General features: G+C 36.7%; 1 protein-coding gene across 1 annotated transcript in view; it reads right to left on the bottom strand.

Annotated features, from left to right (window-relative positions):
• The window catches only part of RAB2A (RAB2A, member RAS oncogene family), a 116374-nt gene that overhangs the window by 49221 nt on the left and 41852 nt on the right, over positions 1 to 25301 (bottom strand). Inside the window, exons 3-6 of the mRNA XM_075549702.1 lie at positions 20290 to 20357; positions 16391 to 16473; positions 15886 to 15978; positions 8075 to 8186 (exon numbers count right to left, since the gene is read on the bottom strand). Of these exons, the coding sequence (XP_075405817.1) occupies positions 8075 to 8186; positions 15886 to 15978; positions 16391 to 16473; positions 20290 to 20357 (356 nt within the window). The remainder of the gene's footprint in view (positions 1 to 8074; positions 8187 to 15885; positions 15979 to 16390; positions 16474 to 20289; positions 20358 to 25301) is intronic.

Here is a 25301-nt window from a genome sequence, read left to right as displayed (position 1 = left end):
TGTGTGGAAACCAGAATTCACTTTTCCCAGCCACTCCTGTCACTGGCCAGTAGACCCATAGACAAAGTGACTATGATGGCAGAAAAGGACAGAAATGGAGGTTATATACGGGTTCAGCAATATCTTTCACTCACCAAGGCCACATTGGCTACTGTCCCTGATGAGTACCTAATCTGCCAGCAGCTGTAATAAACACTGAGTTTGAAATATTAGGCCAGTCCTTGGAGAAATCAACTAGCAACTTGATGGTGGAAGGCTGATTACACAAGACCATTTCTATCATGGAAAAGGGCAGCATTTTGTTCTTATTGGAATAGACACTCTGGATTGAATTAGCCTTCCCTTCATTCAATGGTTCTGCCAAAAGCAACATTTGTCAAATCTAAACACACAATTACAGCATTAGCTAGGCTGGCAATTCCTTGCAGCATTGAGGCAATGTTCTCCAGGGGGTGTATATGCTTTAAACCTATGTCCAATACATGAAGCTGTTTCTCCAACAGCCAGGATGCCTGGGTCCTGAAACCAAGCAATGCAGATAGGAGTGGCAACAAAGTAACCTGCTTGTAGACAGTTTTTACTTCCTGTTTCTGTCATTTTATACTCTTCAGGTGTGGAAGTCATAGTTCGAAATGGAGGAATTTTCCCACCTGGAGAGACAGCAATGATTCCACTAAACTGGCAATTAAGAATGCTTTCTGAACATTTTGGACTACTGACTCTGGATTAACAGGCAATGAAGGGTTTTACTGTACTGAGTGGTATAATTAATCCTGATGAGCAAGAGAAAATTGGATTAGGAGGTAAAGTGGAGTATGTCTGAAATCCATCATATTTCTTTGGTCATCTTTTAGTCCTACTATGCCCTCTGATTAAAGTAAATGATAAGCTATAGCCACCTAATTCGGGAATGACTACTAATGATCTGAGTCACCACATCAGGCAACAAACTATGTATGACCAGTTGAGGACAAGGGAATAAAGAATGAGTGGTAGAAAAGGTAATTCTAAATATCAGCTATACCATGTAATCAGTTACAGACACAAGGACTGTAATTGTTATTAGTATCTCTTCTTTGTATTTTTGCATTAAATATTTTTGTCTTGTTCTTATACAAAATGTATGCTGTAAATGGTGTTTGTGTTTTCATTTATACACGTGATGTATATTACATTATGTATATTGTGTGAGTTTAAAGAGGCGTACAGGTGTCAAGATGATGAGGGGTGGAATGTGGTAGTCGGGTTTTGTGTCAACCTAGCCTGGCTGGGAATCTATCTCCTTGGCTTGATGGTGAGTGCCTACCCCACCCCAAACCTCCACCCTGAAGGTGCAGGTCACAGCCTGATAATAACTCCTTAGGGGTGTATTCTCTTTGATCTCTATAAAAGAGTTGATGCAGAGAAGTGGCCCATCCTTTTCCCTTCCTATTGGCATGAATATTGCACCTGGTCTCTTGGGACTTTTGGTGGTGGTCCATGATAGCATCTGCCAGGAGCTATCATCAGAATGCAGTAACATATGACCTGCTGGCCCACCTTTGCTTGCACTGATCTCTGATCTTTCAATTTCATGGCTCCATCAGGCACATGAATCGGAAAAATCTTCAGCATAATATCCAACGACCAAACTAAACCTAACTGCTTCTACACCCATGTGAGCCATTTTTCTTCATATAAGCATCTATCCTCATATTCAAGGGGTTACCAAAAAAAAAAAAAAGGAAAGGAGCTCTGCTTGGCAGAGCTTTCATAGTATGCATTTTTTTCGCTAGATGAGCAAGAATAGAATCGCAATTTGACAAATGTATTAAGTGTAATGGAGAGTACTTTGAAGGTGCTAAGGTTGTTTTGTGAAAAAATATAATAAATAAATTAAATACATAGCTTTGGGGGAGGTGGGTAACCCCTTGTACATACAAGTGGAAACTGGTTTACCTTCTCTAGAGAACCCAGTGTTAACACAAATTTCCATTTTAATTTTACTTAAAACTTATTTTTTTTAATCCCATAATTTGCACTCTGTTATGACATTCTAATATTCCTTCTTTTATTATTTATTTTCTGCTAAATAACGTTCTTTAATAATTCTTTCACAATAAGTTCGTTATTCACAAATATTCTTTTCTTTCATCTGATATTTCTTGGTTTTGCTTTTATTTCTAAAAAGAAATACCTTTGCTAATACATGATTCTTTTAGCTTGTGAAAAAATCTTATAAACATTCTTTCTGGCTTCTACAGTTTCTACTATATGCTACTATTCAAAGGATCTTCCCACTACACATAAGGTCTATTGTTTGTTTCTTTCACAATCTTTTCCTTATAACTAAATCTCATAGGTTTGATTATGATTCATCATGGTGTGGAGTTCTTTGGGATTATGTTTTTTGGGTTAATTTGGCTTTTCTAATTTTTTGGGGGGGCAAACTTGATATTCTTTCAGTTACTGTTTCTTCAAATACTATTTTAATACCACCTATTTCTCCTTTCCTTTTAAAATTCTGATGACACAAAGGATACATTTTTTGTTACAGCTCCAAAGGCTCCGGAGGTGCTGTTCACCTCATCCCTCCTCTGCCAACCGAAAGTTTCTATTGTTCCTATTATCTAGCTTACTAATTCTTTCCTCTGTTGTCTCCATTTTGTTGATAAGCTCACTCATGGAGTTGCTTTTTTTCTTTTTTAATTTCAAATTTGAAATTCAAGATCTTTTTTCTGAGTGCTAAAAAGTCTTTTAATTTGTTTCGTTCTTCTCCATAACTCTGCATTAAATTTCTTTTCTGATAGTTACTTTAAAATCTGTCAGATAATTTAACATCTCGGTCATTATACTTTTGATACCTATTGATTATCTCCTTTTCATTAAGTTTATGAAACTTAATATTTTCTGGTTATTTTCTTTAGACTTCTGGCTATCTTAGACAGCATAAGACTCTGGACATCTTTAAACCTCTGCTTTATTCAGCTTCCTATGGTACCTGTGATGGTTAGGTATTATGTGAACTCAACATTCCTGGGCAAGGTAGGGGTGAGGTCCAACCTATCAATTGGGTTGTAGCTTCAACTGTGTAAGAGTGAGAACCTTTTTGTGTAAGAATGGGAGACACTGAGAACGTCCTGCTTTCTCTCTGCTCTTCTGCTGCCCTGTTTCTGGGGACTCTGCCTAACTCCATATGGGCTGCCAACCTAGAGTGCTGTCGCAGCCCTGCCATATTCCACCAAATTTGGATTCACATGACTGTACCCACTGGGCCTATAACGTTCCTTGCAGCTATGAGCCTGAAGAGGACCCTGGCTTGTATTGACCTAATGGTTGGGATGCCTTCTTGATATAAGATTCTTCATATAAAACAGAGTGCTCTGTATCGCTCTTAGTCACTGATTGGCATCATTTCTCATAGTGGGGCCAGCCATGTTGTTCTCTCTGTGGACTGGCTACTCTACCGGAGACACAGTGTGGGAATTGCACCTGACCTGATCCCACCACACCGAGGCAAAGCACTGGGGGAGTGCAGCGGAACAGCAAGGGAATGGAGTGGCAAGGTCCCCAGGGAATGCTGAAAGTGGACTTTGGGGCCAGGGCGTGGTGCCCCAACAGACTGGACTGGAAAATGCTCCTAAGGGCCAGCAAACGATCCCTGAACTAACTACAAGCTTTTCTCTTGTGAACTGTTTTGTTCTGTTCTTTGTCAGTGGTTTGTTTTTGTTGTCTGGTTGTACACTGTTGCTTTGTTTTCCTGTCTTGTTTTCCTTCATGTTATTGTCTCCACAGGTCTGTCTGAATAGGACAGGCTGGATGAACTATCTGGAGGAAAAACAACGGGACCGACAGTTCCGGGGGGACTTGGGGTGGGGGGGTAGGGGGGGGTAAGGAAGTGGTGTTAACAAACCCAGGGACAAGGGAAAAACATGGGACCCCAAATGGTAGAGAAGGGGGAGTGGCAGGCCTGGTGGGAAATGATCAAGGGTAAGGTTGCTTAGAGAAGAGGTATACTCTAGCCCAGGTGGTGACGAAGCATGGTAGTAGGGCAGAAGGAAAGTCAAGGGAGATGGAGGAAAGAGCTAGGAGTCAAAGGGCATTCATGGAGGTCTAGACAAAGACATGTACATGCAAATATATATGGGAGGATGGGGAAATAGATCTATGTGTCTATATTTATAGGTCAAGTATTAAGGTGGCGGAAGGACCTTGGGCCTCTACTCAAACACTCCCTCAATGCATGAATACCTTCTTTTATTAAATTGGAACTCTATGATGCTCACTCTCCCGACACAACGGCTGGAACCAAAGTGGGTGAACAAGTAAATGTGGTGAAGAAAGCTGATGGTGCCCGGCTATCAAAAGAGATAGTGACTGGGGTCTTAAAGGCTTGAAGATAAACAAGCGGCCATCTAGATCAGAAGCAACAAAGTCCACATGGAAGAACACACCAGCCTGTGTGATCGAGTGGTCCCGAAGGGATCAGTTACCAGGCATCAAAGAACAAAAAATCATATCATTGACTGCACACCTCCATGACAGGATCGCTGAAGACAAATGGGTGCATAAGCAAATGTGGTGAAGAAAGCTGATGGTGCCCAGCTATCAAAAGAGATAGTGTCTGGGGTCTTAAAGGCTTGAAGGTGAACAAGCGGCCATCTAGCTCAGAAGCAAAAAAGCCCACATGGAAGAAGCACACCGGCCAGTGCGATCACGAGGTGCCAAGGGACCAGGTATAAGGCATCATGCAAAAAAAAAAAAAAAGATATAAGTGTGTGTATGTATGTGTATATGTGTGTATATGTATATATGTATATGTATATATGTATGTATATACCATATTAAATGAAGGGGGAAGTGCAGAGTAGAGACCCAAGGCCCAAGTGTCAGCCAATGGAGATCCCCTCATAGAGGGGTTTAGGAGAGGAGATGGGTTAATTAGGGTGCAAGGTAGTACCGATGAAGAACACAGCTTTCCCCCAGATCCTGGATGCTTCCTCCCCCCAACTACCATGATCCGAATTCTACCTTGCAGGGCTGGATAGGACAGAGGCTGTACACTGGTACATATGAGGGCTGGAGGTACAGGGAATCCAGGGTGGATGATACCTTCAGGACCAAGGGTGTGAGGGACGATGCTGGGAGAGTGGAGGGTGAGTGGGTTGGAAAGGGGGAACTGATTACAAGGATCCACATGTGACCTCTTCCCTGGGAGAGGGACAGCAGAGAAGGGGGGAAGGGAGACTCCGCATAGGGCAAGATATGACAAAATAACGAGGTATAAATTACCAAGGGCACATGAGGGAGGGGGGAGTGGGGAGGGAGGGGAAAAAAAAAAGAGGACCTGATGCAAGGGGCTTAAGTGGAGAGCAAATGCCTTGAGAATGATTGGGGCAGGGAATGTATGGATGTGCTTTATACAATTGATATATGTATATGTATGGATTGTGATGAGTTGTATGAGTCCCTAATAAAATGTAAAAAATGTAAAAAAAACAAAACAGAGTGCTTTCTTATACATATGAGTCCACTGGATTTGTTTCTCTAGACAACCCAGTCTAACACAATATGTTGAGGGGGAAGATGAGGTATTTCATTACTACAAGGTGGGGGTACAAGATTAGGTTCCTCATTTGGCATCTGTTGACAGCTGACATGTGGGACCCTCATTACTACTTAGTAGGGGTAGGAAAACCTTGTTAGTTATTGACTGCCAATCGTGGAAGTATGTGCCTTCTTAGCTTTTGCAGGGGTAGATGGTAGTGTGTCACAGTTTTTTCTGCAATGTTTGGTTATCATACAGTACATATTGTCTAACAGCTTTTTGTCTTGTGAAGTTGCCCCTTTCTGGTTCTTTGGTTTGAGTCAGAAGACTTTTTTTTTTTTAATGCTTTTGACACATGTGCCAGGTTCTAAAGGAAATCCAGGGTACTCACTGCTGTGCCATATCTCAGGTTCCCAGGTTACTAGTCTCCTCTCTATATGTTAAGAGTCTTGTGTTTGTTTTATATGTAATGTTCTGTGTTTAGTTGTATTTAGTGGGATGAATAGAGAAAATTATACCTAGTCCCTTGGTTATTATCATTATTTTAATACTCATTTAATATTCATTCAATTCCAAAGCCATGTTAAGAGAGCCAGGATTCATTTCAGCCTCCTTCTCCACAGTCTTAAAATACTTTATCACTAAATAAGTTTAGCTTTTAGGTATATCTAGTAGGGTATCATATTATGTAATGCCAGTCGGTGAATACGTTAAAATAAAACCATGCCAAAATATTTCTTAAAATACTTTGTTTCTAGGAAGAAATTACACTGCTTAGTAAAATGTTCTCATACAAATATGGGAAATTCCTGCATGATCAAATTTTATGTTAATTCCATTAATTACAGATACAGATCTCTTCTAATATATGCTACCAAAGCATTCATGGAAGTCTGGAATTTTATTTCGGTGTTCAGCCAAAAGACACAGTCATTTGCTATTTATGCTCGAGCAGTGCTGGCTGCTCCTCTGGAGAAAGATGAACTATGTGCTCCTATAAGGATTTCACTCTACAGAGGAGCGCTACGAGCTGAGATCCACTTGGTGGAAATGGGTTTGGTTTTTGTTTGGTACTTGTTAAGAAGAACTAACATCAAAGCATTAGCAGGTATACTTGTGGCATCAAAACTAGAAATAGAAAATTGTTTTAAAGTAGTTAATCCTTGTCTTCTGATTTCATAGTGTTATCCTTCATTAAAATGTGTTTTTGGTTTTAAAATATACAGTGTCAAAAGCCACCAAAAAATACAGTCAATAAGGTTATGTTTCAGATGTGTGGAAGGCCTCCCCAACAAAATATTAGCAATGACTGTTTCTGATATAATACAAAGTTCAGCAAAGTGACAGATTTCTTTTTTCAGTTTGCTGTGTAAAGTGAACTGTTACTCTAATATTTTACCAAGCTTTAATTATTGGCTACAACACATAAAAAAATTAGCAGGCCCCTGAATAAAATGTATAAAGAAAAATTATGGATCACCTAATCAAGTCTAACCGCGCCTAGTTGTCTGGAATTTTGATCCCATGTGTGTCAGAGCAGACCTGTGTGCTCGCTCGGGTTTTGAATGGTTGGATTTTTGTAAGCAGATCACCAGGCCTTTCTTCTGAGGTGCTTCAGGGTAGATCTCAGCCAAATGTGTCAACCAGGGACTTCATCCAATATAGATGTGTATGACAACTGATCCATGAATTACTCAGTAAATACCAATGCTGTTGAGTTATTGTAATCAACTAAATTCAAGGAGTATTTACAAGGGGTGGAAGTATCACTCTTAAGAATTAGTAACTGTTTCCTTATTTATAAGGCACAGTGCTAGCTGCTGCCTAAACTCTATCCTTTGCCATACGCACAATGGTATTCTTAAATCAGTTATTAAAACTCCCTTTTGCAGTTGCTCTTTTTTACCCAGAAAATGGAGACCATACATTACTTTGGCAAATCACTAATTTCATAGTCTAATTTCCTTTTTATAATGTATAGTGATAAATTTTCCTTAGTGATATACAGAGAATTAAGTCTTATCATCTATGCATAGTACATACCAGCAAACCCAAACACAGATAGCAGTTTGTACAGAAAAATTCTAATAGTTCCGGTCAATCAATGAAAATAATGGAGATATTTATTAAAATATTCATTTAAAAAGTCAGAACTTCCGTGCTTTGTAAAGCCTTACATAGCAAAATTATCGACTTTTTCCATTTAAACTTTAGTAGATAAAATAGCTACAAATGTTTCTTGTCTTGAACTATTTCTAAATTTCATCAGTGTTGGGTTTTCTTCCCCCCTGCAAAAAAACAAAACCTAATTTGGGGAAAATATACATAATGATGTGTCCAAGCAATTAGAGACGAGAATACACGTTTTGAGTCTGATATAAAATGACTGGAATAAGACTTTTCAAAGGAAATAAATGCAGGCTACCTTCTATTTATTCAAAAATGTGAATTTATGGATGAAATTGTAATACATAAAAGTGAAGATATATAAAAAATCCTTACAAAGTAAAAATGTAATAAACATTTAAAAGGGCCTCTCTTACTTACCTCTTCCACATTGGAAGCAGTCTTAGCAGAAGTTTCCATGAAGATAAGCCCATGTTCTCGTGCAAATGCTTCACCTTCCTCTTTTTTTACTTCTCTTCTAGATTCTAAATCACTAAATAATGAGGGAAAAAGTCATTGTATTAACCAATATGATACAATTAGAGGTACCTGTGAAAATGAGCACCATTAGATTTAAGGTTGTACTGACCAATCAATTCTTGAAAAATTATCACGGTGAAACATATAAAAGAAAAATATTGGCCATTTCAACTATTTTTATATATATGATTCAGTGACATTATTTCTGTTCATCGTGTTATATAATAATCAGCACTATCTATTTCCAAACTTTCAATTACTTTTTAACATATAACTAATTGCATGATTCTGAATACGGAGGCATACAGTACTTATAGCACATAAACAACTTTAAAAGAATTAACCACCCAGCAGAAAAAGGATTCTTTACTCTAGTCCTACATTAGAAGAGAATCTTGAAGGGTGGATTCAGTACAACATCCCTTGTTGCCTTTGAATATACTAGATTCCTAGTGAAGTGAACCATTTAAAATAATAATTTAAATAAAAGAAAGCAAGACTTGGCTCTTCATCTTTCTGCTAGAATAAGTTTCTATGAATGTTATTAAAGAATAAATCAAAAAGTATAATTAAAAAATAAGCTCACAGAAGTGCAAGCTGGGACTCTGGTTCTAAAAACAGTGGGAACAGGAGCTTTCCCTAACCCAGCAAGCACGACCAGGAGCCCATGGGAGCAAGCTCAGACAAAACATGGCCACGGTGGTGGGAGAAGGGGTATCTCTACTAGACAGAAGCAGAATGTGTTATAATATACAATACATTGTATTACAAGGGGTTATAAAAATTGGAATTTTTTTCAAAGCTATGTATTTAAATTTTTTTACAAAACAGCCTTCTGACCTTCAAGGTACTCTCCATTACGCTTACTATATCTGTCAAACCTGAAATTCTATTCTTAGAAACATTTTTCAAACTCATCTGTTTGGATGGCTGACAGCACCTCCGTTGTTTTATTCTTCAGACCCACACTGTCAAATTGCTGTCCTTTTATGTCCCTCTTCATTTGTGGAAACAAAAAGAAGTCGCTCAGAGTGAGGTCAGATGAGTAAGGTGTGTGGGACAAAAGAGGCATGATGTTTTTGCCAAAAACTGGCACAGAGATGGTTGCGTGAGCAGGTGCATTGTCATGGTGGCAAAACCAGTCCCCCATTTCCCACAAATCAGGCCTTTTTTGTCACACACTGTTACACAATCTTTTCAGAACCTCTAAATAGAAAGCTTGAATAACAGTCTGACCTGGTGGAACAAACTCCAAATGCATTATCCCCCTCACATCAGAAGCAAAAAAAAAAAAGAGCATTATCTTGATTTTTTATTTTGCTTGAACTTTTTGTGGGCGAGATGATGTTGGCATCTTCCACTGGCCTGACTGATGTTTGCTTTAGGGGTCGTAAAAATAGCACTCTGTCTTGTCACCAGTAATGAATGACCTTGGGGGAAAAGTCTGGGTTGCTTTAGAGCTGTTCTTTCAAAGCACGGCATGTTTTCCACTCAATGTTCTTTTTCCTGGTCAGTGAGAACCCGAGGCACAAATTTTGCAGCGACTCTTCTCATCCCCAAATCTCCCATTAAAATTTGCTGAACCGAGCTACAAGATAGTCCCGATAACTTGCCAATCTCTCAATGGTCTACTGTCAGTCTTCAAGCACAAGTGCATGAATTCTGTCCACATTTTCATCCACTCAGGAAGTTAATGGATGTCCAAATCGAGGTTTGTCATCAGTCGACTTTTCACCTTTTTTGAAACAAGAAAACCACTGTACCCTTGGGTTTTTCCCTTAGTGCTGTCCTTAACAGTATGAGTTTCTGTGGCATTTTTCCTAAGCAGGAAACAAAATTTCACAGCAGCATACTATTCTCTTAAATTGTACATCACAAAAAACATGAGGTTTGAACAAAAGTGCATTTACAAAAAATTTCAGAGAGAACCTTCCCAGGCATGCCACTGGGTACACTAACTCAGTTGCTAAGCAAGTTTCTCGATAATAGCCTACTGGGAAAAATCCATAGTATTAAAGTCATGCATACTATTTAAGTAATGCATACTTACTAAAATGCTAAGCTTTTTCCAGGTTTATTTTTTGGGGGGTACCCCCTCATATATTATGAGACATTTTCAGTCAGTGAAGCTTCTATAAATTTGGAACTTCTGTGAGTGATTCTGATGACGATTTTATAATCATCACCACTTTAAAATATGAAGGGGCTTCAAAATGTTCATGGGAAAATTCTGTTATATTTTAATTCCATTTTTCCACAAACTCTTTAAATTTTACACTTTATAAAAATGCCACGTAGGCTTTTACTGGCGATACTAAATATGAAATGATGTAAAGAAAATTTAATATAAAATACTACACAAAGGCAAAAGAAAGGGTTGGTAATTTCTGAGGTAGTCTTGTGGAAACACTAGCAGTAAGATGACAATATGACAAGTAGTATAAAGTAAATGAACTTCAAAGCTACAAGAATTATAGTTGTTATTGGTAAGTCTGGTCTTCCCATCTCCCCATTCTATTCAGGAGCTATGATTATATCCCAGGTCAGAACTCCCACTCATCCTTTGCATATCACATACTCTTCTCGTTCCCCTTTTCTTAGTTTAAAACCTCTTTATACAGTAACTTTAAGAGCCACCTATCTACCATCACAGGAATCATCTTTTAAGTATGTACTCTATAATTAGTCTTCCTTTTCATGAATGAACGATAAGCTCTTCATGGTCAGCAAACAAATTTTAAGTTATGAGAAACTCAGTACAAAAGCACTAGAAATAGTTACAAGACCATGATTAGCTCTCCCAAATACAAAACGTCTAATACAATGTGTTAGGCGTTAATGACTTTTGAGGGTTTATAGTTGCCACCCACCATTTTCAGACACAGAAAATCTGGTAATACAAAAGAACTCAAAATTATTTTTATTTCCCAAATCTCATTTTCTTGGCTCGGACGTTACCATTCAGTTATACAAGAATACTTTACAGTTGCAAGACGAAAGAATCACTTAAGAAAGGCCTTAAGTAATAGACCTACTTACAGAGAAGTATAGTTGGCTTTTTACTTCAGAAATGTAACTCAAAAAATCCCCCTCCCCTCTCAAAAACCCAATCTATATGTTACTTTGAAGTTTATAGTTATGTACAGCTTTACTGAGGTATAGCTGACATACAAAACACTGCAAATATAACTCCTAAGTATAAAATTTGATGAGTTTCTGTGTATGTATACCTGTAAGATCATCATCCCATAAGTTTTATTTCCCCATTAAGTTTTTTCATACTGCACTATAATCAATATTAGACAATCACTAATCTTTCAGTATAGATTATGTTTCATTTTTTATTACTTTATATAAATGAAACCGTATAGGTCTCACCAACCCGCTTTTCCACTCAGCATGATTAGTTTTGAGATTTATCCACTTTTTTTCATGTTATCAATAATTATCTTCTCTGTGACTGAGTAGCATTTCACTGTAATAGAATTACACTATAAATTATCCATTCACCTGCTAATGAACATTTGAGTTGCTTCCAGAGTTGGTTATTACAAACAATACTGCGTCAAACTTCCATGTATAATTTTTTGTGTGACTATATAAAAGAAATTTGTCTTTGGTAATATTACATGAATAACAACAGTAGGTCGTATAACAATATTAGTGAAACTAAAAAATTGTTTCAAAAAGTAAATATTTTTATATTTGACTCAGCAGCAGTATCAGGAGTTTCAGATATTCCACATCTTTGCCAACACTTGATTATAACTAATCTTTTTAATTTGTATCATTTTATTCAGAGTATAATGGTATACCGTTGCGGTTTTAATGTGCATTTTCCTCAAAATCAATGCTGCATTTAAAAAATATTTCATGTGCTTATCTGCCACCTTTCTATCTTCTTTAAGGAAGAACTAGTTTAGAACTTTTGCCTATTTAGAAAATAGAAACCCCCTTTGTGGAACACATACAAAGAAAAATATACTATACATAGGTGCACAGCCCATCCGCCAGAACAGTGATGGTGTCCCAGTAACACCCACCTCCCCTTATGTGGTTCTTCCTTCTTGTTTCCTTTTCCCAGCCACCCTTCCTCTTTCCCTTCCCCGTCGTGAATGCCACCCCACTTCACCATAGTTTTCCAAGTCATTTCTTTTGATGTTAAAGCAATTTTTCCTCCCTTTATAATTATGTCATGAAATATTTATCTCTCTGAGACTAACTTGGATGAGCACAATGACCTCGTGGGGTGTTTTACAGACTCATCATTGTTTTATAAGGATGTATGGAGTTTACCGATTGCCCCACAGCCAGGGTTTTTGATTGTTTACTTCTTTTTGCTATTAGAAAATTATGGGATAAACATGGATGTGCACATATCTGTTTGTGTCTTGTTCTTCACTTCTTTTGGGGTATATACCAAGTAGAGAGACTGCAGGATAAGATATTTATGAATTCACATTTCCATAGTGGTTGTACAATTCTGCAATCGAATCCAACAATATGAGTGTTCCCGTCTCTCTATCCTCTCCAGTATTTATCATTTTCTGCTTTTTAAGTTTTACTAAGAGTGTCAGTGTGAGGTAGTATCTCATTGTTATTTTAATTTGTATTTCGCCTTTAGGTAATGAATGAGAGCATTTCTTACATATGACTGTTGGACACTTTAGGTATGTTTTTGTACCTGGTGGGAAGTATGGGTCCTGTTTCATTCTTTTGCAGATGGAGGTTCAACTTTCCTAGCACTAGTTGTTGAAAAGGGTACCTCTTCCCCACGTAAACTGCTTTTGTTCTTTAAAAAATCAGGTGCACGTAGGTGAGTGGTTGCATTTCTGGGTTCTTTCTTCTAATACATTGGTCTCTACATGGTATCTATCCATGTACCAATACCAAGTTGTTTGATTACTGTGCCTGAAATCTAGGGGTGAAAGGCTTCCTTACTTTGTGTTTTTAAATTGTATCTTATTTATCCTGGATTTCTTTCCTTTCCATATAAAGTAGGTGATTAGTTTCTCCATATCTCTCAAAATTTGTGCTGGAGCTTGGAATGGAATTTTATTAAATTTATAGCCTGTTTTCAGTAATATTGATATTTTCACTATATTGTCTTCCTATCCACAAGTATGAGATATTCTATTTTCGTAAGGTTCTCTTGGCTTCTTTTAGAAATGTCTTACAGTTTTCTTTGTGTAAGTCTTTTGTTTCTTTAGTTAGATTTAGTCCTACATATTTTATCTTTTAAGTCATTATCATAAATAGCATTATTCTTTTAAATTCTTTTTCGTAGTTGTCTTCAATATGTAAGAATCCAACTGTTTTTTCTATGTTGATCTTACAGCCTGTTACATTGCCAAAATTTTGAACTACTTTTAAAACCAGACTGTTCTCTTATTAATGCATTTAAGTAATTCTTCATACGATCTAGAACAAATCTTCTATAAGACATAATGCTTTACAATTATTTTTCTCCCAGTCTGTGGCTTGTCCTTTAATTTCCATAACCTAAAAAGAAAAAAAACTGCAGTATAATTTATAACTTAAAATTAGTCATTTTCAGCCATTTTTAATATTTAGTTAGAAAAATGTTTTAATTGAGTGAAGGTTTACAGATTAGCTTTCTATTTAGTTATTCATATACATTTTGTTCCATGTCATTTTTTTTTCCAATCTCCACATTGTAACTTATCCCACTTCCTTTGTGTTTCCTGCTTCCATTTTTCCTTCATTCCTAACCCTCTGGATTGTCCTTGAGTATATGCTGCCTTTTTTAATCTCAAACGGTTAATTATTCTATGGTGTGCGTACTTCATTAGTGTCATTCTTTCTCTTATAAACTCTCTACCATTTTGTTGAAAATTGAGAATTGTGGGGGGTGAGTAAAGTCGTGGCAGTTTTATAATTTTGAATTTTGTTCTAAATTTTTCTTTCCCTTTATCCTGGAACATCTAATGTAATCCTTTTAAGAGCATCAGGTAGTGGTGCTGGCCACCATCTAGTTCTGGTCTCAGGGTATATACACTGATGTTTATATGATCCATTAGTCCATTAGACTATCTGTGTCTATGCATCTTAAGTTTTTGTGCACTCTTCTCTCCTCCAGGCTGGGACAGATGAATAGCTGGCAACTCAGATGGATGTTCAGGAGCTTTTAAGACCCTAGTCACATTTCCCATTTTCAAATATACAATCAGTGGCATTACTTCTTTAATCTTGATCAATATATATCTGCTCAAAAATTAGCTTTTACTTTCATTTTCTCTTTTGCTTTTCTATTCTCTACTACATTGATTTTTGTACTTTGTTATCGCTTTACTTATCCTAGGGTTCAACTTACTCTTGTCTTTCTAAATTTAAAAGTGGAAACTGCTACACTGGTACAGATAAGAGCTCATGACACATGGGATCCAAGTCAGATAAACCCCTCAGGAACAGAAATGGGAGCAGTGATACCTGGAGGGTTGGGCTAAGGTAGGGAGAGGGGCAGAGGAAGGGGAAACTAACCCCAATGATCGACACATAACCACCCCCACCCCGGGCAATGAACAACAGAAACCATCGGAGGAGGGAGACAGCGGTCGGTGTTAAGATATGAAAATAGTAATTTATAATTTATCAAAGGCCATGAGGGTGGGAAGGAAAGAAAAAAGAGGAGCTGATACCAAGGGCTCAAATAAAAACTAAATGTTTTAAATTAATGATGGCAACATATGAAAAAATATGCTAGATACAATTGATGTATGGATTATTATAAGAGCTGTAAGAGGGGGGGTTGAAAAAAAATGAGCTTTAAGAGCCCCCAAAATGATCTTTAAAAAAATAAAATAAATAAAAGTGGAAACTTGGTTATTGATCTGAAACTATCATATATTCTTCTTCTAAGCACTGCCTTAAATACATTCCACAAAGTTTGAAAGACCTGTCAAGATAGAAAGTTACTTGTAGAAAATGGATACTAATACAAATATTTCATGTCTGCAGTAAAGCAAGCTGTGTTTAGCGGTATACTATTACTGCTCTGTGTACATCGATCAGTTTTAAAGCCATTTATAAATTCATTCCAATATTGCTTGAAGGAAGACAAAAGTGCATGGGACTTTAAGTTCTCTTTTGAATATGCTATAATAATGACTCTCTTATTAATTTTAGAAAGAGTTCTGGTAGCTCAGTGGCTGTACATTGGGCTGCTAACTGCAAGGTCAGCAGTTGGAAACCACTAGTGGCTCCAAGGGGTAAAGACATGTCTTTCTACTTCCATAAGGAGAAACGCCCCAGGGACAGTTCTACCTGTACTATATACAGGGTCACTATGAATTGGCAAGGACTCCACGGTGGTGAGTTTGGCTTTTTGTATTTTATTGAAATTAATACAATAAATTAAAGTTGTAGTTACGTGCTTAACATTGTTGTGACTACATAAAAATGTTTCAGGACTTATAAAGTAGGAATGTACCAGTCTAATTTATGAGACACATTAACTTATACAATGAACATTAAACTGTGAAAGACAATAGTTTTCTGAGTTCAGAAACATACCAGTATTTTAAAAATCAAAGGAGCATCAAATTTTCAAAATTTGAAAATTAAAAGAAACCAGTTATTTATATTTGGACAAATGAAGACATGAAAAACGGTAACAAGGAGAGTAAACAGTTAACCATAGTCCATGCCTTCATGACTGGCACATTTTAAATGCTCAATCTCCATCTTTTTACCTTTTATTTCCAATAAGCATGATGACCATGTTGGAATTGGAATGCTGGCGGGCATCTTCTAACCAGGTGGTCAAATGGTTGAATGTATCTCTCCTAAACATAAATGAGAATTTTATGAATATTTTAAAAGTATTTCAACTCAAGGCTTATAGGAATATCATCTATTTCATTTAAAGATTTTACTCACAGCCACTTATATCAGGAGTAACTGCTTTGGCACAATTTGAGCTCACTGATTACAATTCATTAATGTAACTTCACTCTCGAAAATGCCAAGGTATAAACAATAGTACAAACTGATAAACTTTGGGATGCTTATTCATATAAGAAAAAGAATTTAGTTTCAGATTCCTATAGTAAATTTAAATTATATTCAAGAAAACTAAGAAAAATTTTCTAGGACAAGCATAAATGGCAGAGCCTCTATAGGCAGTACTGGTAATCATATTTATTTAGAAACCTTCTCAACATTAACTACCCAAGTGAAATACTTGCAGGTTCTCACCTTGTAATATCATATACTAGTAAAGCACCTGCTGCTCCTCTGTAATATGACCTTGTGATGGAGCGAAAGGACTCTTGTCCTGCCTGTTAGAAAAGAAAAAGGTTGTGAGTGCTTGTTTAACAAACTGTCTTCTGTTTTCCATACGATTCATATGAAGAAATTGGGCAGGTGGGGCAGGAGTACATATAGGAAAAGAAGAAAGCCTCACTTTAGTAGCTTTATGAAAAAGTTACGTAATACCACTATTGCTTAAGTCAAATCAGACATACATGCAGAGAGCCCTCCCTTTCCCCTCAAGGAGCAAGCCCTCTAAATGATTCTGGCAATCTCTAACAACCCAACTTGCTGAATGGCTTCACAATATATGAATCATTATTACAGCACAGAATGGACTCCTAGCAACTAAGATCAGAAGACAATTTGAAAAGAAGCAAATAACCAAGAGCCTCACATTTGAATTCAATAATCCATTCCCTGGGGCACTGGTGACACTAGAATAAATAAAGCCCATTGTAAATAAATGATGAATGACATCTTTACGCCCACCATCTGCTGGTGTAAAGGTTGTTGGAAGGCCAAGGATGCAGATTTTATCACTTGTATCATAAATTGCAGCAAGCTCTCAAGAGTCATCAGATGGAATTCTTTGAGCAATCATTTTATTATGAGAACAGAAAATGGTTCTGAATTTAATTGACATAATTTCCCCTCTACACTTAATTAATTTCCCTGAACTTGATATATAATGCTTGTCAAAAAAACAATAGAATAGGAAAGTTATCTTTACATCCACTTATGAAATAGACCCAGAAATTATGTGAACACAGTTGATTTCCGTCTCTCACTGATGACACTGAAGAAGAAAGGCTGGTATGGGATAGGCCCATTGTCTTTGAACTTAAAAATGATAGGGTTCATATCAAATAACTTCAAAAATTCTGATAAATTATTTTCTACATTTTGGGGGAACCTAGGCAAAGGAAAAAAATTTTTAAATTATTTTTGTATTAAAATTGTACCAAATTCTTGGGGGGGAAATTGTATTTACAAGTTCTGAATAGGCATCAGTTTAAACATCACGCCCCTTCACAAGTTGTGTTGATAACTCCAGCCAGGGTCAGCAGTTTGAAATCACCAGGAGCTCCAAGGGAGGAAGATGAGGCTTTCTGCTCTCTTAAAACTTACAGGTCCCCCCACTATAATCCCCTATGCCTGGCACACAGAAACCACACAAAAGAAATGGGCTGAGTGAATGAATGAATTCTAAGGTCTGAGTCATACTGCACAAAATGGTCACTATTTCACCTAAATGAGGATGCACCAGTAAATTCTAACTTGTTATAATTCAGTGAAAAACATTCTCCCTGGTGCTGTAGTGGGTTCTGAATTGGGCTGCTAATTGCTAGGTCAGTAGTGTGAAACCAGTGTGGGAGAAAGATGAGGCTTTCTGCTCCTGGAAGCCCATAGGGCAGTTCTACCCTGTCCTGTAAGGTCATTATGAGTGGATGGCAGTGAATTTTTGGTATATTGAAACTAACAATTAGAATTTCTTAGGATATCTAAGGAACAACTCTAGTACTTAGAATGATATCTGATACTAAACTGAAAGTGAGAAAGTCACCACGTAAAAGGGCTATAAAACCCCAGTGGAAGAATCTACCTTGTGTTATGATAGTTACTAATTATGCATTTTTAACCGAGTTTCTAATTAGCCCTTAGAGAACCAGGCCATATGCTATGGGATACCTGGATTTTAGATTTTGTCTTTTTCAGGGATATACCATTGCTCATAAACCATATCAAATGGACCTGATTTTGAACCACACTAAGTGAAAAGGATTTTACCTTGAACTTCTTTGGTCTTAAGGCTAAATGTCCCAGTGTGAGAAGAAGCAGATGACTGCTATCCCAAGGTTGTGGATTTGGAAGTCAATGGACCAATGTTCAATGGTTCAAGTATCTTGCTTTGGAGGTTACCGTGCACTTGACAATCTAGGTTACCATCTATTATGTTCATACTTTTTTTTAATGTTGCTTTTCATGATATATCTCAGTCATTCAGGTATAGTTCTGGCTTTGTTAAGGAGCATTCACATTTTTGTCTTGTCTTTAACACTCTTTAGTTTCTTTAAAATCAGTCACTAAGTTTTTAAACTGTGTTAGTGAACATTCCCTATATTTTAATCTAAAAATCTTATTTTAATCTAAAAAGCTTTCCTATATATGTATACTTTCCTTTCCTCAATAGTATTTTATGCTATACAATTGGCTAGACTAATAGCATTGTTCTTAGAATTATCAAAGGTCCCGTGGAGGTTACTTATATTATTTCTCAAAAAGCAGATAAAGCTGCTGATAAAGTGAACACATGCGCGCGCGCACACACACACACACACACACTCTTGTATCTACACTTCTCCCTGCATACATATGTACACCTTAGATATATGAATGGATTTTCAGCTTCCACTTCATCTTAAGGTCTAATCAAAGAACATTTGATTCTTAGGATGTGGCTTTGTACAATACTTGCCTTCATTAAGTAATCACTGAGGTTATGGATGCTACAGCAAAGTATGCTCAAGAAATTAGAGAGTGCCTGGCTATTAGAAAGAATAGTGTCCAAAAAAAGAAGGAGGAGAAGAAGAAGGAGGAGGAAGTCTGGGGGTTTTAAGGCTTGTCTTAAAATAAGCAGTCATCTAAGGAAAATGTCAACTAAATCCACACTGAAGGACCATGCCAACTTGAGTGAACCAAAGAATGTAAATAACGAAATCCGAGATCAAAAGATAGAACTGTATTAGTGCTTAAGTTCTGAGAACTGGATGTGCAGAAGGCTATGGGTGGCAGTGAAAGCCAGCCCAACACCCTTTTGCAGAGTGCCCCCTACATGGATTAAGACTCCACTGATTTCCACTGACCAAGGATGTGAATAGTCTTGTCCTCAGAGTACATGGGAAGGTAGATTACTACAGATATATTTAGGTTAAAATTGAACACCATACCATTTGTTTTCTTTACTGACCATTATTCTTATTCTAGATTTTTATTATTTTCTGCTTTTTATGGATCAAGGCTTTTGTGTTTTCTGTTGATGCTGGGTGATTATGGTTTTGTGTTATTATTTTTATTTATATAAAATCCAGAATAGGTAAATCTGATAGATAGTAACTGATTAATAATTCCTTAGGGTTATGGCAGGGGAAGTTGGGGAAAATAAGGAGCTAATAAAATCAAACAAATCAAAGAACAAATTGATGAAAGACAAGAGTCTGCATAGTTCTTTTTAAACACAGAGTTCTTTAATTTAATGAAATCTTTTCATTTCTCAATTAGGGTTCCATGAAAGAATTAAGCTACACACTCCCTCAGGAAGTAATTTCCAGAGTGTCATCCCAAGATCTCAACAGCCCCTGAGTCTTTTTGAGGTTCCTTAAGGTCCTCCTCTCTCTTCCCACTATATATCTGTACAAACCTGGATTTTCTTCATCCACCTCAATCCAACAAAATACTGCAAGACTAAATGGGTAATACAGCAAAGTTCTATTGAGTAGTCAAAAGATTTTGAAATAAAGGATATAATATAATGCCTTATTGACTTTTGTTTTGGAAAATGGTTCATTATCATAAAAATTACATGTAATGAGTTTATTAAGATAAATAATACTTTACAAACATGCTGTTAACTTTTCCAAGAAACAGCTTCTAGAGCATTTCCCTTTAGTGTACATCGCCTGAGAATTAATGCTGACATGGTCACCAACACCCAGTATCTGCTGAAAAAACTGCATTAAAAAAGTATCCTCCGTAACCTCATGACTATAGGTGTTAACTAAGCATAACAGACATAAAATATTAATAAAATAAAAGAAGCATGAATATACTTTTGTTATACTCACCGTATCCCATATCTGAAGTTTTATTTGTTTTCCATCGATCGTTATCATTCGAGCACCAAACTCTACACCTGAACAGAAGAGAAAAATCCTCTATTATACAAACTGGTGGGAATATATTACATATTTAACAGTGCCTGGACAAGCCTCACTCTTAGCTTAGAAAGTCATAAGGCAGAGGTGCTAAAAAAGACATAAACCAAGGATATAATTGAAACACCAACATACTCAATAGTAAATTTCAGGAAACCATGTGGTCTTCATGTTTTTTAGGTTCAGTACTATAGAAACAACTAACTAAGTAGATTCACAAGGTAAATGGATTTCTGTATGTGAAATCCAAGATAAGTAAATCTATAGACAGTAACTGGATAAATAGCTTCCTTAAGTCATGGCAGGGGAGGATGGCAGGAAAAGGGGAGCGAGCAACAGTGAGTACAAAGAAAAAAAAATGCCCTAACATTAATTGTGGTGATGATTACCCAACTCTTCTTAATGGGACTGAATTACTGAAATGTAAATTATATATCAAAATTGTTATAATATAAAATTTATTATTTTTTTATTGTTAACATTTGTTTAATTTCCTCAAAATTCTTTGGCATAAAATAAATAAAAGGAAGAGCTGAATTTCAACATTAAACTCTAGCAGATTATCAAATAGGAAGAGATGTTCAAATATCTATTCTAAAAATACCATTTATACTTCATTTAAAATGTACATATAATTTTACATATTTACAAACATTATAAATGCTGATATGCAATTTGCTTTTTCATTAATGAAATAAAACATTTCTCCATAACACTGAGATAGTTTATTATGCCAGCCTGGCCGATAAACACAAGTGGGATTAATTGAAGGGCAGTGAGATAAATGGCTCGGTGAGCCTCGCCTTTCTTGTCTCTTGCTCTTTAATCATCGGACCAGTGTGCAGCTACCTTGCTTGTTCTGTGCCTCAATTTAAAGGACACACTACCTGTGGGACGCCTAGCCTGTGGACAGTGTTGCTGTAAGTTGAGGTTCCTTTAAGACCACACGATTGAAATTTACATCTCCGGAGCTGGGGACTGACAGTTGGTGACCTGGCTGATGGTTGGTAACCTGCCTGGCTGTCTGCTGCCAGTGCTGCGATATCCTAGCTGTCTCTCTCTACAGAGGACTATCTGACGGCCCTCAAGACTTGAAGGACTGCTAGTGTCTCACAACTCTCCCACGGGAGTGAATCACACTGAGCCATTTGTGCTGCTTTATAATTTAACTGTTCATTTATTGTAATATATATCTATATGTATATAATTTAACAGTTCATATTTTGCATTATATATCTTTATAAAATATATAATTATCAGCAATCTGGTTTAATCTCTCTAGAGAACCCTGTCTAATACAAACAAACATGAGCATCATTCTATGTCAATTAATGCATAAAAACATACCATTATTTTAATGTCTATATAATATCCTTTTCTATATACACACACACAGTAGGACAAGTAAAAATGTATTCATTCATACACAGGATTTTTTTTTTTAAGTTTTTACACATGTTTCTTTGGTCTGTGGATGGTTGAAGACAAATTGTCTCAGAAATACCGTTTTCATAGTCTCTTTAAATTGCTTTAAAAGTTATCAATAGATTGATTAATTGTGTGTCACGGAAAAAAGTGATTTTGCAAATCAAGGCTAATATCAAACTGTTAACAAAATTGAAGTAAACATCTTCCAAAATCACTGAAGCTATGCAGTTAGCTTACAAGAATATTGCCCTTCATAAAACTAGTTTTGAAATGGATTGTTTTAAAATAGGTCAGGAAAGCCTCTATTTTACTCATATCCAGTAATATTAAAACTAAATAAACAGATTCAAGAGATCCATGTATTTCTGTAGTGAAACCCAGGATAGGTAAATATATAGAGACAGTTTCCTAGGTCATGGCAGGGAAGGATGGTGGGTGAGGTAGGTAGTTTCATTGTGCCAACCTGGCCGATAAACACATGTGGACTTAATTGAAGGACAGAGAGATAAATGGCTCGGTGAGCCTCTCCTTTCTAGTTCTCGGGTCTCTTGCTTTGTGATGGTTGCACCAGGGTGTAGCTGCCTTAGCCAGTTCCCTGCTACAGCTGGCAAAGCTGACTTCCTGCAAGACATTCCCAAGGAGAAGCCACGGACCTACCCAAATGCAGCCCTGAGTGCTGGAGCAGCCGTGTGGAGACCCTTGCCAGCGCTGAGATGCTTACACATTCAGTGACTTGGCTTTCTTCCTGCAGTCGGCATCATTGCGTCTGTTTTGTGAGATGGAGGACGACTTTGTGGCTAGGTGTCGGACATATGGGTTAATGGGCTAATGTTAGATTTGTGGGCTTGGGCAGCACTGGATTGGGATGTTTTCTTGATGCACTTAACCTATATATAAAACTCTCTCTTATACATGAGTTTCTGTGGATTTGTTTCTCCAAAGTACCCAGACTAACACAGTGGGAAAAGGGGAACAGAAATGGGCAAAAGAAACATCCTAAAATTAATTGTGGTGATGATTACCAAATTTTTTAATAAGATTGAACTAAACTCTTGACTCAAGAGAGAAAAGACTGTCAACCTCAATAATTCTTCTCCATACCTTCTCATGAGTACAATGTGGTTTTACACTTCCATCCTATGTCTCAGAAATAAGTTAAAACAAATACAAGAAACAAACAAGCAAACAAGTTAATATTTATTTTTTTGTATAGGGTAAAGCCCTGGTGTCTGTCAATCCAGATGTATACATTTAATTAACAGCCAGTGTTATTGCCAGAAAAAAAAGCCTGTAGAGCCAAAGGCAAGGTCTCAACTCTCTGGCATTCTGGCATTGTCAGCAACTGGTGCTTAATTTTCAGGTATGTTATTCATATCCAATCTCCCAAAACAAAATAACTGGACATTTTTAGTACTTTTGAATATTTTTCAAAATATTAAAAAAAATAATTTGAATAGTGTCTAGATCACAATCACTCATGTAGAAATTAAACTATTTATTGAGAACTTCTGCTCAGAAGCTATACCCATTTGGCATGTAATCTTGGCATGTTATACCTCTTCTGTGTCTGTTTCTCTACTAATTCTACTTCCTCTCTGTTTCCTACTAAAATCCCCCCTTCTTTCCTAACCCTCTGTACTTTGTCCTTGGTAAATGCTGCCCTTTTGATTGTAAATGGCTGATTATTTAACACTGAGTTCAGTTGCAGACCTGTTACTTGGATTTTTCATTCTTTTTTATGATTGTTTATCACGTAAGTAGGGAGATTTCTTTTCAAGCTCACTAATTATATACTTTGTGGGTTTGGTTTGAAATCTTAATCTTCTGAATTTCTATTAACTGTCTGTGTGTAATTTAAATTTTTTTCATTAATTTTGTTAGTTTGTTATTGTATGTCTTCCTGGATTCCTTTAAATTTTTTTGTTTTCCTTGATTTTGTCTGCAGTTTTCCTGATCTTTCTCTCAAGTCATTGAAAGTACTTAAATGTCATTCTTTGAAATCCTATGTTTAATGCTATATTTTTATCTAGCTGATGCTTGAATGTTGGTGTACCCACAAGCACTTACAATCGGCTTCCTGGTGGGTGCAATAATGTATATGTGCTGTTCTTTGTTCATGTATACAGTTGAGGGAGAGTTTGGTGGCTGTCTATTAGTAGGTAGTGCTGCCCCCACCCAGTAGGTGGGGGTTCAAAAGGTAAGGGGTTGTGACTAGTTCTGTGGGAACAGTTGTTAAGTGAGCCAAGTGAAAAAAACAAACAGCAGCAAAAATAAAATGCTTTAAATAAATTAAAGAAGCAACAACCAGGGGAAGCAGGTAAATAACAGCAAAAATAAAACCTAAAAAGGAAAGAAATTTAAACACAGGAGAAGAGGGGTAAAAAAATGAAAGCAAATGCAATGAGCAAAACTAGAGAGGGTGGGAAAAAACAGTGAAAAAAAAAAAAACAAAGACAACTGGGGTAGGGGCAAGACCAAGAGTTGAAGGAGACCTCTCAGCTTAGGGATGGCCAGGGAGCTGATGCTTCAAGTTTTGGTGGTGGGATGTGATGCAGTCATATCTTACACCTTATGCCAAAAAGCAAGATGGACCAAGACCTAGATGTAAAACCTAAAACTAGAATCATCAAGAAAAAGATAGGGACAAACATAGGGGTCCTAATAAATGACATATATACACTATCAACATAATCAAAAACACACAAACAGCACAAAATAGATAGCTGAGACCTCCTAACATACATCTATGTGAATCAAAAGATGTCACCAAAACAGTTGAAAGACACAAACTGAGGGGAAAATTGACAATGACACCTTAACAACAACAAAAAGGTCAAACTTTAAAAAACCAAAATCACAGGCAAATTATCCAATTTTCAAAATGGACAGAGGATATAAACAGTCATTTTCCCAGAAAAGACATACAGGTGTTCAACAAACAAATGAAGAAATGTTCCCAGACTTTAGCAACTCAAGAGATATAAATAAAAAATGAGATATTACCTTACCCCAGCTATAACAGCAAAGTTTAATAAATAGGTAACAACAAATGTTGACAAGGGTGCAGAGAATGGAACCTTCATATATAAACTGTTAGCACCATGTGGAAAGTCAATATGGCACTTCCTCAAAAAGTTAGGAATAGAAATACTATGACCCAGCAATTCCACTATCTGGAATATCCTAGGAAAATAAAAGCCATTGGCAGGAATAAATATATGCATATCCAAATTAATTCCAGCACGACCCACCATCAAAATACCCAACAACTGAAGAATGACAAACTTTTGTGTATATATACACAATGGAAATACTCTATTAAATACTTTAATATTGTAATATTAAAGAATGATGAAGAATCTGCAAAACATTTCATAACATGGTGAGCTGACGATATTTTTCAGAGTGTAATTAGTAAATCATAAAGGGACAAGTATTGTATGAGAAAAAGAAAAGGTTTATAAAAAGAAAAAGCTTTCATACTGAAAGAAGCA

The sequence above is a fragment of the Tenrec ecaudatus genome, chromosome 5, assembly GCF_050624435.1.
Source record: "Tenrec ecaudatus isolate mTenEca1 chromosome 5, mTenEca1.hap1, whole genome shotgun sequence".
NCBI lineage: Eukaryota > Metazoa > Chordata > Mammalia > Afrosoricida > Tenrecidae > Tenrec > Tenrec ecaudatus.
Note: the sequence above shows the minus strand (reverse complement) of the source record. Positions and strands in the feature narration are given on the sequence as shown.